Source organism: Amphibalanus amphitrite, unplaced genomic scaffold (assembly GCF_019059575.1).
Source record: "Amphibalanus amphitrite isolate SeventyFive unplaced genomic scaffold, NRLGWU_Aamphi_draft 000021F_arrow, whole genome shotgun sequence".
In the NCBI taxonomy this organism is placed as follows: domain Eukaryota; kingdom Metazoa; phylum Arthropoda; class Thecostraca; order Balanomorpha; family Balanidae; genus Amphibalanus; species Amphibalanus amphitrite.
In genome coordinates, this window is record NW_024881517.1 from 857,890 (window position 1) to 872,918 (window position 15,029).

Consider the following 15,029-nt stretch of genomic DNA (forward strand, 5'->3'; position numbering starts at 1 on the left):
TCGGAGAAAACAGTCGCGTCGGATGGTATTAAAAGCATTCTTCATGTCAATCTTAACAAAAACCTCTTCTCCGCTCATGCACTCCATGAACCGCCGGGAAGCATGGACGGCCGCCTCACACCCACCTGGAGTGCCGTAGCCAAGCTGCACCGGACGTAGCTCTTCGCCAAACTCTGCCGCAAGGGGCTTCAACGCGACCTTGGTGGCCAGCCTTCTAAAAACAGAGCCGACCGCTATAGGCCTGAGGCCGCCGTCACGTTTTCTGAGCGCAGTTAAACTAGCGCCAAAGAAGGCGGGACATGCAAAGGCTGGCAGCTCTCCCAAAAGGGCCTGGTTTACTAGGGCTGTGAGTGCGGTAATCAAGCGCACCCCGGCTTCTCCAGCAGATTTGCTTATGAGATCTTTTAGGTGTGCGGGCCGGAGGCCATCCAACCCGGCACTAGAGCCGGTGTTGAAGGTGCCGATGGCCGCCGTTACCTCCGCCTCTGACACCTGTCCTGGCAGCTCCATCTCCTGATCTGGGGCGGGCGGCAGATCCAGGTCAGCAGGGGCGTCTGGGTGCTTAAGTTTAAGGCAGGCGATGTTCTCTTCAGACGGCAAAGCCAGTGTGTCGCTGGAGGTCAGGAGCCGGAGAGCGCCCTTGACATCGCCATCGGAGAGCTTGGCGCCCACACGTTTCTTCAAAACTTCACCCTCAGATTGCCGCCGCAGCTGCCGCCGTCCCGGGGCTCCCCTACTGCGATCCTGCAAATGCGTACTCATCTGAGTGTCTGTTTCGGCCATGTATCTCGCAATCTGTTGCTTAAGCTTCGTGTTGAGTGACAAATCGTTTCTTGCATGTCTGTCACGTACTGGCGTGGAAAGAGCGACAAGTGGAAACTGTAAAAGCCGGAACCATGCCGCTTCCGACTTTGTAGCAACAGCAGATTCTATCAGCTGTGTTAATGCCTCAGCCGCCTGGATCCTAACGCCCTTGGGGATCCTAGGAACAATTCTGTTATGCCGTTTCAGCGCAGCAAGAGTACTGGCTAAACAGCTTTTGGAGCCTTCGTTGGTCGGAGCGGTGCTGACAGGTTGAGCTGAGACGGGTACGGTACCCGGAAAACTATCACTTCGTAAGCAGTCCCGGCACCACCAGCGGGCAAGAGACTCTGCTTGCACTTTCGTCAGACGAACACAGGATAGGTGCCAGTGCAACAGGCAACGTCCACACTGAATGGTCCTCTTCCTGGAATTCTTCATCGCGCAGCAGTGGCACATTTTGACTGCTCCTGACTCCGGGCCCGGGTTGGGTTCCACATCGCCAGACAGCAGCAGTAGTAGCACTGGTACGCATAGACGGCCGTTGGAACTACGCATTTTTCTCAACGGTGTGAGTGGACGATAGTGATAGGCCGTCACTGAACGGATGATGGAGACCATGCCGCTGTGCCGTTGTGCAGCGTGGCTGTCACGCTCACGCTGTCGGTGTGACAGTGAGAGTACAATGAGACTTATAATGACTGCTGTTTTCATCGTTCTGCTAGCTTTTACTGCTTCTTCAAAATGCCGATATCAAACACTATTTTCTTCATAATCACAATACAAGCACATTTCAGGAGCCAGGATTGGATCTTTTGCTAATCTGACATATTGGCTATTAAGGATCTCTCTTCAGAGCTAGCACGAGACTTACTACTTAAAATCAAGAGTAAAATTATCGCGTTGGTAAGTCTAAAATTCTAAAACTGGGTCAAAATAATCAATTTTTGAAAGGCTTTAATTCAATTAGTTCATTATTCAATCTAACTGCAAATACATCCAGAATACTCTACGTTAAATTAAATTTCGTTTCATGTTTATCTTAGAGTCTTTATGCACGGTCACTATGACCAAATAGGCCGTAAACTAGAGCGCTGCAAAACACGTCTGCCAATTCTGAGAGCAAAACTTATCCAAATATGTCCGAATATGTCCGAAAATTACGGATTAATCAACACTCAAAACTGTCATTTAACCCTCGCCCTGGCAGGGCATTTTTCATAACACGGCCTGGCAGGGGGGGGGGGGTCGATGCGACCCCGCCCCTCGCGATTGGCTCCTATGGCACCTAGAAACACCAAATTTGGTAGGTAGGTGGGCTTCCTGGAGTTCTCGCCCCTGTGCGAATTTGGTTGCTCTAGGTTAATATTTAGGGGGGTTTTGGGGGGTATAAATGTAAAAATTTCGCTAAAAACAGGTCAAAAGTTTTTCAATTATAACTTTTGATCTAATTAAGATAGAGCAAAACGAAGAGCACCAGTGAACTCAGCACGTCAAGGCGCGTCGAATGATATACTTTTTAGCTTGCTTAAGTGTACTTAAAGTTTTTCTTAAATTTTAAGTAAACTTAAATTTATAAATTAAGTTCAAGTTAACCAAATTGCATCATATCGCATATCATTCGATTTGGCTGATCACCAGGAACACAATGGTACCATTTTTTAAGCTCTAGCGTCATTATGTGCCAAGTTATTGGCAAAAACGTCATTTGACCTCAGTTGACCTCATTTGACCTGACCCATGGATAAGTACGCCAAACAAAGAAGCACCAAGTGACCTGCTGTTAAGTACTGTGGTTTCAAAGCACAAAAGTGATGGAACGAAGCGGATATCTCCAGTATTTTCCGAATTTAGTATTTTCCCATAGGCTTAACATTACGACGTAATGACCTCTAACTGACCTCAGGTCAGTGACCTCAAAAAACCCGAACTATATGTTATACAACTCGGTGAACTTAGCACATCCTGAAAGTTTGAAGGAAATCAGTCCAAAATTGTGAGTTGGACAGGTGCAAAAAGAAAATTGAAATTTGACCATGACCTTGTACCGGTTTTTCTGACCTGGTGACCTGACCCTAGGTCACTCGGACCTGAAATTTTTAGGTCATATGTAAAAAGGTTGCCCCATAGGCTGTGCCAAATTTGGCGGCGCTGCGCGCCGCCGTTTTTACGCTACCTTCGAAAAACCTTAGGGGGGGTCGCATCGACCCCCCCCCCCTGCCAGGGCGAGGGTTAAATTGCTTATAATGTAATTTTACCAGCCGAAAAGTGTTCATTATATTAAGAGCTTAACAAGCTTTCCATTCGCCAATCAATGCTATGCACGATTACTTTATAAAAAGCGCTGAAGTGTAGCAGGCCATCGTCCAATGTTGTCCAGTCTGCTACCTTTGTCCAACCAATTCCGAATTGGACATTGGACAAAATCAGAACTCCAAATGCCCAGGTTTCGATTGGCACCACTAGAACAGATGCAGTAAGGTTGGGAGAGTTTTTATCGAACAAAAATGATAGACGTTCTGTTAATTGAAGAGAGGCGAATTCTGTCACCTGACCGGTGTGCAGCGTGCAGATATTGATACTCTGCAACTGTTATTTTTGTTGTTGTGTTGATTTTTCAAGTGCAGGTATGTTTAGAATTGTTCTGCCTTTTTGTTGATGGGTCAAACAACATCGGTGCTGGCGAGACTATCGTTTTTATGACAGGTAAAGGCAGTATGTTCAACTTACCCCACGGTGGGGCAATTTGAACACACCGGGACTTGGCGGAGAAGTGAAGCTATGTTATTCAAGGTATGCTCGGCTCGTCCAAAAATGAGGCTTGCATGGTGAAAGCAAGTGACACTTGCGCTACTGAAGCAGTTTTTCTTCATCCAGGGTTGAGCTGGAATTTGGTACAACGGAGAAGACGTAAAAATATGTTCAAATTACCCCACACTACCCTATACAAGTTGTGAGACTCGTAATGGATACTAGATCCTGCAAGTTTCATTTCCCTGTGAAAGCTCCTCTGGCAGTGAGGGCGTTGCGAAGTTGCGACATCTGAAGACCGCGCAGAGGTTCACTTATGACGTCATAGGTCAGTGACCTGACCTGACCCGAAAATGTGGTTAGTGTCAAAAGATCCGGCGTGGATCAAAGGTCAGGTATGCTAAGTTTCAGCTCTCTATCGCCAGCGTGTTCGGAGGTATCGCGAAAAAAAAACCTATGGGGGGACGGCACCCCCCTCGGCCGGCGAGGGTTAAACGGTACCTCGGAATATGCAAGCTGATCACACAAAAGCCTCCTGCCAGAATATGCTAGACCCGAGTAGCTGCTTCATTGTTAACGGCTACTATTCTGGTAAACATAAGTCATTGCTTAATTTCATCTCCGATGCCTCCCATTCCATTCCCGCTCGTCCCGCTGCCCTCAGGGCTCAGATCGACCTGTGTGTGCCGTATCCGCCCGTCCCGCTGCCCTTTCAGACCGACCTGTGCGTGCCGTTCAGGCCGTCCACGGTGCGCTGCACGCTGGCCCGGTCAAACCGGATGATCTCCCAGTTGTCGGTCAGCTCGGCGTACGTGAGCAGCAGCGTGGCGGCCGTAGTCAGCAGCAGCGTGAACACCAGCAGCAGACACGCCGGATGCATGGGCGGCGGCGGGGGCGGCGCTGGCACCGGCGCCCGGCCGCGCGCCCCCGGCGGCCCTCTCCGACAGTCGCCGGCGCCCCGGCTGACTCCCAGCTCCCAGGGGTCCCGGACAGCCGCCGCGCCCAGGAGACGACACACGAGTAGGTGGCGTTCACAGCGGGTGACGGTACCCGAACAGTGGACAGAAGTGAATGCGGTGGACCGTCCCAACTACGGAGTTTGGGAGGGAGTATTTACGGCGGGGATCGCTCAGGAACGTGTGTATGATGGAAAGTGTGCCGCGGGTCACAACTCACAGATCAGCACTCGGTTGGTGATGGGGCTAGAAATATTTTTGTTCGCACCACGGAACAGCACCGTGTCACACCACAGTACCAGTTTGCACCAGTTCACAGCGGCTTCGCTACTGCGCCCCGGCGCTCAGTTCCGTCACGGCTTCGTCGGCCCCCGGTCCTGTCCCTGACGCCCGCGGCCGGTCCGTGCGACAGCGACGCCCGCCGGCTACTACCGCGATCCGCCCGGGGCCGCGCCGCGCCGGCCGACACCGACCGAGTCGACTTACCTGACCCGAGCATTGACGTCACAGGGCGGCCCGCCGGACAGGGCAGGGTCGGCCCGCCGGACAGGGCAGGTCGGCCCGGCCGGCCCGGCCCCCGTATGGTGCACACGACCTGTGTGTCTCGGAGGATCGTGGACTGCGAGTATAGTTTAAAGGGGACTAGAGATGTCAATCGGATACCAACTTTTTGGCATTCCGTTACCAAAACGATATCAACTTGGTATTTCAAGGAGAATGCATGTGGTATTTTGGTGGTATTAGCCGTTTTCACGACGGCCATCTGGTACACACTTGGTGTAGATTAGGTGCACGTTTGGTGCAGATTTGGTAAAATTAGGTTCATTAAGTTTCTTAAATGTTATCAGACTGGGTTGCACACATGCTTATATACCTTACTTGTAATATTATCAGATATTATTTTGGATTAAAACGCCGAAGTAAATTTATGATATGAAGATATTTGTACAAAAGAGATTGGGTGCAGATCTGGTCAAATTACTGGTGCATTTGCCAGATGAAACCGGCTGTTTTGAATTCCCACTATATGTAGTATAAAAGAGTCTGATAATTTGGTACAAAGTTAGTTTTTCTTCATAATCCCAAGTCGGTTCGGTTTCGGCATTTTCCGTGGGTAGGGGAGAGTGGGGCTGTTACAGGGGTAAGTTGTTACAAAGGAAATATCTTTAAAAATACTCTTGTTATGGCGCCAATATTTACGCTAGCAGAAAGGTTACGCACATTTTACATGTCACTGCAGGCTCAGACCTGGTGGAACGCCATGTCGCCCTGTAGGCGCACTGGGGTAACTTGTGACAGCAAAAGTATTTTTTGCTGGCCAACACTTTGGGTCGTTTTTGTCAAGGTTATTTGTGTAAAAATGTTGACTGTAGTTCACAAAATTAAGCGATGATTTCTTTTGTAAGATCACCAAGTAAAAAGAACTAGCCTCTTCATGTAAACAAACATTTGAGTTCAGTCTTGTGAAAGTCGGCCGCCGCAGGGCCGGGCATGTTTAAAGATGGCTACCCAAGACTGCTTATAGCGTGCTCCATTTATGGGCGTAAATTTCGTGCAGAAAATCAAACTCCGGTCAGTATGGCAATGCATGGTGCCCTTGGCGTCGCAGTAAAGGCAAATCAGAGATTGCGCCATGTTTGATGAGCCTTTTCATGCGTGTGGACTATAGTAATGGTTTATGCTTTAACCTTCGCCCCAGTGGGGGGGGGAGGGCATATGTTACCACCCTGTCGCGTTTTTTGCGTGTAAATAAAAAACCGCGGCGCGCAGCGCCGCGCCGCTTGGGGTAGCTTTTTGTACATCAATTTTAGACAACGTGTGAAATTTTTGACCCCAGGTCATGTCAGGTCAGGTCACCAGGTCAAGTTAACTGACCAAGCCTAAAAAAGTTTGCAATCATGTCCAGCCTGCAACGTTTGTCAGAAAGGTTTCAAACTTGGTGGATTGCATGATGTTATAGGCGCCTACAATTTGTATATCTCGGATTTTTTATATCCGTGACCTAAGGTCAGGTCAGTGGCGTGACATTACCATTATAAGGCAATGGAGAAAAATGAAAATGCCTCTAAATCCGTGTGTACGCATAGGAACAGTCCAAATATTTCAGAATCACAATGATTTGGACCACTCGTGACGACCAAGGTGTGTTTTTTGCTGATAGCCTCTAGAAAGGTCATCCGAGGTCATTTGAGGCTACAAACAGCTTCTTGCCAATAACTCTCGATTGGAAAGAGATAGGACGCTGGGGATGGTCTCATTGTGTTTGTCTTGTTGAGACGCATCGAATGATATGCAACATGACCTTTTCCGGTCAGGTCATGACCTTGACCTGAGGTCAAATTTTCAAGTTGACCTTTTAAGGTCAAATTATAGTTCATTCGACGCGTCTCGTCGAGAGGAACACGATTCTGGCAATAGAAATGTTGTGGCTTTTTTTAGTCAAAAGTTATCGTCGAAAAACACATTTCGTAAAAACAGCTATTTTTAGTTTTTGCCCTCTGGAGGCTAAACCGTTGACCTGAAGTCAATTTTGATTATGACCTTATCTAAAGAAGAGTTCAAAAGCTATCGATTGTTTTTTATGCGTTTTTCTAGCTATCATAGTTCCTGAGATAAATGCATGTTTTCTGAGAAATATAATGACATTTGGCAAATTTTGACCTTTGATGACCTCCAGTGACCCCAATATTGCTCTAAGATGAAAATGACCTAAATACTTTCAAACGTACGCATTGAGAGCTATCGACTGCTTTTTACCGCATCTTTCTAGCCTTCTTAGTTTTTGAGTTAGAGGTGGGTGGTAACATATGCTCCCCCCCCCCCCCCCCCCCACTAGGGCGAAGTTGGCCGAGACCGCCACTGGGGCGCGGGTTAATTGTTCTTGCCTTTCAATGAGAAAGGAAAGCATGTTTTGTCCTACCCATTGAGGCAATTACGATCGGTTCCGATAGGACGGCCAATGACAGTTATAATGATGAAGGAACTACGAAAAAAGAAGTGTAACATGTTACCCCATATCGTGTATCAAGCTGCCCCACACTTTTTTCAACGTACCCCAAAAATCTTGCTTTGGTTTTCTGAATTTCACATAAAAGTGAATAGTCGTAAAGAAGTGAAAGTTTGCATGTGCTTTCCAAATTGATTCAGCTAGCATGTGACCAAATTTGGTGCAATTTCATTGAATAGCTTGGCCACTAAGTGCAGAAGACCAAAAAGTGTAATGCATAGCCCCACTCTCCTGGTTAGTAATTACCTACCTATTAAGGTATGTTATTAATAACCTCATGCTCATACAATAATTAGTAATGTTATTCAAAAGAAAAAATGAATATATATATATTCTTTTGAATATGATTACTAATATGAGCATAAGGTTATCAATAACATACCTAATAATTGCATTCATAATGCCCAAAAGTGCCATAGCAAGATTATAGTTACCTACCTATTGGGTTTGGTATCGGTATCACGATTTTCGGTAATTGACATCACTAATAGGGGATGGACGACTTTCGGTAGTGGGGGGGGGGGGGGAATTCTCTGTGTGGGGGAGATGATTAACTATTAATTGGCCCGCTTCTGTAAGCAATTTGTCTTTCGCCAAGATAGCGAAGACCTAGCTGACATTCTGTGCGGTTGCGCACCTTGCGTACATACATACTGTGTTGTGTAGTACGGTAGGCTATCAATAGACGCGTTTACATAGGGTTTGTTGCAAGCTTATATCTCCGTCCGTGATGTTGCAAAAGATGCCAATGGTGCTTAACAATTTACAAAATGATCAACTCTAAATATTTGAAGACCACTGCAACGAAATTATCGCCAAATTAACGAGCTAGAGCCTCGTCAAATATGCTATGTAAACCGGGTTAATGTGGAAACAATCAAACGTAATGTCAGTAATAAACGTTTTAACTCCACTAAAACGGCAAAGTTTGAAATCTGACACAGAGTGTCAGATTTTCTTAGGAAAACAGCAAAATAAATGCGTCCGAATGAAGGCGGCGCTGATGGCTTTTGCCCCGTATCCACACATGCAGGCATGTAAGTTGCATTAATTATTTGGTACCTACCATAGGAATCGTTAATTGCACATTGTGCAAATTAGGTATATTCGATTGATGGCTACCCATATTTTTAACATTGGGTACTGGGTAGATGTAACGCTCGTGTTATTTTATTCCATTTAGGTATATATCTAAAGGAAATTGGAGTATTTTTTTATATCCATGATTGGCAGCAAATCCTTGATCTTTCTTAGAAAAAGAAAATATACGGCTTAGCATCTTTTCCAAAGAGGCGTTGGGCTACAATCGCATTGAGAACCAATTCACTTAATACAGATTAGCGGAAAGACCGTGGCCCGGGTTCCTGCGGTCGGCGGTTGTTTCATTAAGTCACCAAGTGCCAATTCCCCGGTTATATCGTCTCGGCCGACATCCGGGCGCGGCACACCGTGACGGCTGATCGACCGATGGCGAGTTACAGCGGCTCGTAAAATGGGCGCGCTACCATTATCTGCGCCGCCATCGGCCGTGATCTGGTCATTATCTGGCCAGAAACCAGCCGAGGTGAGCTTTACACAGTCAACCGACCAGCGCTGCGGCAGGGAGACCCGACCCGACCCGACCCAACCCGACCCAACCCCCACAGTATATATCTGGCGAGACAGGGCCACCGCCGCGCTTACACGGAAAAGTCAATTAATTTCGTATAATGGGACGAGCGCTTAATTTCGCCTAAGTGAGATTGATGATGCACCAAACAACGAACGTGCCTGCGACGTTCTAACCTGATCTCGATTCAGGGCGGGTTTAGTAATGGTAAAGGCGTGTTAAGGCCGCAAATTGAATAAAATTCCGTGATTTCTTGCCCATCCAGGAGCTCCAGGAATCTCTCTACAACCAGTACCTACCTACGTCTTATATCCGCCCGCTGCAGAAAAGGCACCGAGGCAAATGGGTTGGCGTCGTTCGGAATGAGACGTAATTAAGCGCGAAATTCAACATTTTTCGTCTCTAACATCACATGATAGATTAAAAGCGCCACTGGCTTTTGCAGTTCTGGTACGGGATTAAAGTGACCATCCCACATTAACATTAGTTTTGAGTTGAGATAGCCAAATTGGGGTCCCTTGCTCGCACTTACCGGTTTGGGCATTCTCAACAGCAAGAAAGGCTTTACTTCCGAGCCATAATAATTAATCAAAGTTGCAGCACTTTGGATTCAGAGGGGCTAATGCATTTGAATGCCCCCCCCCCTGAATTTGTGACGTCAGTGACCAGTGTATAGATCTAGCGATTTCAAAATCTTATACGAACACCTTTGTGAAGCAGTGGTGGTATATGCTGTTTGCGCGCAACATCTGCCGCGCTTTAAAGATACCAAATTCTTGCTTCCAAATGACGTAAGAGCAGCGAAGGCTCTGAAAAAAAATAAACAATAATAATTGTCTAATTTTTCAAAAACCGGTTAATATTTTTCAATGAAATTTTCTAAGCATTCATTTTTGCTCACTCTGAACCAAGCGCCACCACTTGTATGCCAATGCATTATTCATTAACTTTTTTGAAGGTGGGAGGGTCCCTTTAATAGTAGCTACCTGTCAGGTACCTATGTTTGAAATCTCAAATTGAGACCACTGGCAGTTTAACCCTCGCCCGTACATGGGGGGGGGGTTGCCACCCCCCCCCCCCCCAGGTAGTCTTTCTGCTCTGCACTCCACATTTTTAGAGCTAGAAAACTGATTTTTCGTACCTATAGCTGCTCCTCTATCTTTTCGCGATGTCCACTGAAAATTTCAAGTTTCTGTGATTTTGGGTTTCGGAGATATGACCTTGTTTTTCAGGTCATGTCATGACCCAAATGGCCAATTCTCAACATTTTGCGTTTGCCATGGGCCTTGTGAGCTTTTGACACCTTGATTTCGGCCTTTTTTGCCAGTCTTTACCTCCCACCTATCATGGAACATGTTTTTCGACGATGTACAGGTGTCAAGGTCAGGGTCAAGGTCAACCTAGGTCATCTAAGATAATTGCGTTTTAGGCAAGCTGAATTTAATTTTTGTGAATCTTTTTTACTGCATTTTTGGTAAAAGCTTCTCAGATCATGATTTCATGTAATATGGACACAAAAACAATCGGTGCACACATCAGTATACACACAGACACACACAGACATACAAACACATATAATTGACCTTGACCTAACTTGACGTGAAATGACCTCAGCAGCAAAAAATCTGGTCGGGTAGTGTGACAAAGAGGTTCTAGCTGGCTTGGCAGCAGAAAACAGCATCGTCATCGGTATATGATAAGCAGCGCACTCGATATCCAACGGTGACCCAAAACAGCAACATTTTTTAGTTTGACCTGACCTGGAAGGTCAATGACTGACCTGCGAAGGTAAAACTGGGTATCATTGGATTTGTCTCTTTCCAAAGAATCTTTTTGGTCTTTACCCCTAAGCTCATCTCCTACAGGAACGAAATGGCGCGGGGGGGTGGCAACCCCCCCCCATGTGCGTTCTAGGATGGGAAAATGGCATGTGCGGGCGAGGGTTAATGTTATGGTCATAACCAAGCATATATATCGCCCCTGGTCGCTTTCAATTCGCCATAGTGAAGTGTACATAATCTACCGTGGATGTCTAAATCCTAGTGTGGATGTAATTTATGTAATTTTTTAAAGTAATGAGTCGTGGAAAATTGACAAAAATTTACCGACAAACGATGGTTTTATAAGACATTATCAAACATTTTGTAAGCAAAAAGCATCAAAAACGAAAAGTAAATATCCTTAAAAGTACTTTAGTAATGGGCCATGCTTGTTTGATACCGCCGACTTTGTTTACAGTGCGGAATTGTCGGGACGGAGTGCGGGGGTCCCCGGAGGGTAGTGGCGAGTAAAACATGTATTTGTTGCTGTTTTCTGCATCTATTAGCATATTGCGTGGTTGATTTCAAATTTTTAATGCTTTTGCCAAACATCTGGGTGGAGGTCTCGTCATTTTTCAATGTTTTCCCGGAATACTCGTATGGGACGAATTAAATAGGCGTTGGTGCGCCGTTTTTCGTGCTACTTTCTATGGAACGAGCATGAATCTTCAATTTATATGAGGGATAGTAAGTTAAATTTAAACCATTTTTGTCAGGACTATAGCTGTGTTCCTCCTGGTTGGTTATTGACCAGCTGTTTTCTCTTCTGAATTTCCATGTGTCCTCTAGAAGTAGAAAAAGAGAGCAGTGCACCAGGACACCATGCTATTATATCACTATGTACATTGACATATAGCATGCCTGTATTACCAACACTAGCACTGCTGCTTCTCCTTATATCAATGATCATAAATGGCAAAATCAACTATTAATGTTACACATTTAAAAAGGCCGTAACTCAAATCAAAGGATGGGAATCACAGTTGGGAACACTGAGATTAGGCCTTCCAATTTTGGAAGCCTTTCATTTTTGGAAAATGCATACCCATTTATGGAAGGTCCTTCCAAAAATGAAAGGCTTCCAAAAATGGAAGATTTGACCACAGTTTCCCCCACTGATATACCGCGCCGGTCAGCGGCCGGTCACCGGCCGGCACACAGTCTAATGACCGCGTGGCGTGAGGCAGGAGCACACCATCAGCGGGGGTGGACCCGGGCGGGCACCGACAGCGTAATGTCACCCTGGTGAGGCCTGTATGCTTATTGTTTGCTATCAGAACCCTTACAACGTTTTGTTGAGCATAGCATGTTTATGCTGAGCGCCGGCGCCGGAAACGGAACAAAAACGAACATATGCATGATGACATGAATAAGATGAGGGTACCGATTATATTGTACCAGTTACGTATTTCTTTTTTATTCGTAGCAAACGCAAATACACGAGATAAATGCGTACTACTAGTATTAACCCGCGCCCCGCTCGCTGGGCTATTCAGCCATACGCGCCCTGCTGGGGGGGGGGGGGGGGGGGATTCTGCCCCGCTGTCTAACTTCCGAGTCGGTCGTAGAAAGACGGGGAAAACGGCACTCGGAAGCTCTCAACAAGGCGGATCTTAAGAACCGATTTTTTTTTGCTTAAGTAGGTCAGAGGTCAGGTCAGGGTCAGGTCAAGGGTACAAAATGCAAGTTTCTACAGTATCGGCCTTGCACCGTAGTTGCCGAAGAATGGACTGAGACTGATTGCCCAAAACGTGTTCTTAGGCTACCAATACAAGATTCGTTGCATACAATGGCATGCAAAGGTCAAGGTCAAGGTCAGGTCAGGTCACCAAATACGAACTATAGAAGAGGGCATGTGCGACACACGTTTTATGGGTTACTTTATTCATAGAATTCAATGGGTACACATAATTAGTGATATGGACCACATCTGGATGAATTCAGGTCGAGGCCAGGTCAAGGTCAGGTCAAGTGAGGTCAAATTTTGAAGTCATTGTTAAGACCTAAAAAGGTGTCTATCTGATGCAGTTTTTCACGGCGAATCGAATGGCGTTATTTTTGTTTCCGTATGAGGTCTAGAAGTTCTCAAAAAAATTGACAAATTTGTGTGTCATGACGTCATAAAAGTTTGAATAACTCCCACATTTTTGAACCAATTCTTCTAAAAATTGGTATGTAGGTGCACATGGACCACTTCTCTAACATATATTCCGTTTTTTCGATAAACTCAAAATTTTGGATTTTATATTTAACCCTCGCACGACCAGGCCATTTCTCATAACACGAACGACCAGGGGGGGGGGGGTTGTTACGACCCCCCCCCCCTGGCGTTTCGAAACGGAAGGTCGTAGAGCTTAGCGGAAAAAACCAACGGATTGTTCTCAACGAGATCTCGCGATTGGTGGTATATTTTTTGGTCCTAGGTCAACATTTGACCTACTTTTGACCGGTCAAAGGTCAAATTTTCGGAAAAATAGACTTTTTTCAACTTTCCGCGGCGATTGCGGCAAAACGGTGAGAGATATCGACTTGAAACCTTCACTATCGTGTTCCTTGATCAATTCTCTATCGTTTGGTATGTATTTCGTTTCCCTAGCTCTAAAAATGGCGCGTTGGGAGCGCCGGAAGTCGGCAAGGTCACAGTCGGCGGCAGAAATTCGAAAAATCAAAATTTAAATTTTTGAAATCTGATTGTATTTTCGGATTTGGGAGGTCCATTTGCTCCCTATAGAAGCTAATATTGCTGCATATTCCCATTGAGGTGACAAGAATTAGCAAAATAGTGGTTCGGGCGCTTTTCAAAAATAGTACCGGACGCTGTTCCTCTTATGACGTCATAACTCCGTGACCTGACCTGACCCGGTCAATTTTCTTGCACCACACGATAGCCAATGCTTGCCCCAACATGCATGGGAAGTTTCATCATGATCCATCAAACAATGTGGGTACCACCGGCAGAAAACCTAGGGATTCGGCGCACACGTTTGGTAACTGTCGGCCGGAGGCTGTACCTCTTATGACGTCATAACTCCGTGACCTGACATGACCCGATCAATTTTTTTTCGGCAAAAGATGCGCAAAGGTTGCCCCAGAGGGTATTGAAAATTTCAGCCCGCTACGACAAGCCGTTTAGCGTGCACTTCGAAAAAACCTCAGGGGGGGGTTGATACAACCCCCCCCCCCTAGGCGTTCTAGGGTTAATTTCCCAAAAGTCAGTTTTTTAAGTTTTGGGGCAAAATCGAAAATTTTCAAAAACCCGAGGTAGCCATTTGATGGACAAAGTAGAATCACGTGTACTCTTTTTGTTAAGTCTTCATTCCTTAATATAAGATGTTAAATAAAGATGTTAGCGGCGTTTCAAGTTTTGCAGTTTTTGAGGCGAAAATGGCGTGCCATGACGTCACTTAAACGTCATTTTCTCAAAAAAATTCCGACTGATTTCGCTCAAATTTTCAGAGAACTTGTTAAAGTGATGTATCATAAGGTACTGAAAGTTTGACGTCGCTGGCGTAACACGTTTATAAATATTGGCGAAAAACGGGAGGGGGCAGATTCTGCCTCCCCCCTCGGGTTAATTGGTGTGTGTAGCGCTCAACCGACCTACCGTTTGTTTCTGGTCGACGTGACATATATTACTCAGTAGTGAGTAATAGCCACTGCTCAGAGTAATAAGCAACTAAATAGGTATGTAAGCGGAGGAGGTTCACTGTTTCATAGTTAGGTATGAGTCAGGCTGAATTTACGTGCGTAGTACTGATCTCAGGCAGCTTTTGCCAAATTGTCAGGGAACTCAGATTTGTTTTTCAATAGAAAAACACAATTCTAAAGAATAGTGTTTAAACTATTGACAACAAACCTTCGGTTACGAATGAAGGACAACTGATTTGGCCTTGAATAATGATGAATATGTGCAGGTGGAGGCGGTGATGGCTGTGATTGTGTACATATAAAGAAATAAGAAGAATGATTCACAACATTGCACCTGAGGTCACCACCTTCATGTTCTTTAGTAACCATGTGATGCACGTTTCATGCACTTTTGCCGTATTTGCATTAAAGTGTTCTTTTTATTTGCTCTTGGAATC

At 45.8% G+C, this 15,029-nt stretch overlaps 1 protein-coding gene across 1 annotated transcript in view; it reads right to left on the minus strand.

Moving 5' to 3' along the window:
• LOC122390979 overlaps positions 1-4,938 on the minus strand; it is a 37,096-nt gene extending 32,158 nt beyond the window's left edge. Inside the window, exon 1 of the mRNA XM_043384476.1 lies at positions 4,275-4,938. Within this exon, the coding sequence (XP_043240411.1) occupies positions 4,275-4,432 (158 nt within the window). The 5' untranslated portion in view covers positions 4,433-4,938. The remainder of the gene's footprint in view (positions 1-4,274) is intronic.
• Positions 4,939-15,029: the final 10,091 nt, after the last annotated feature.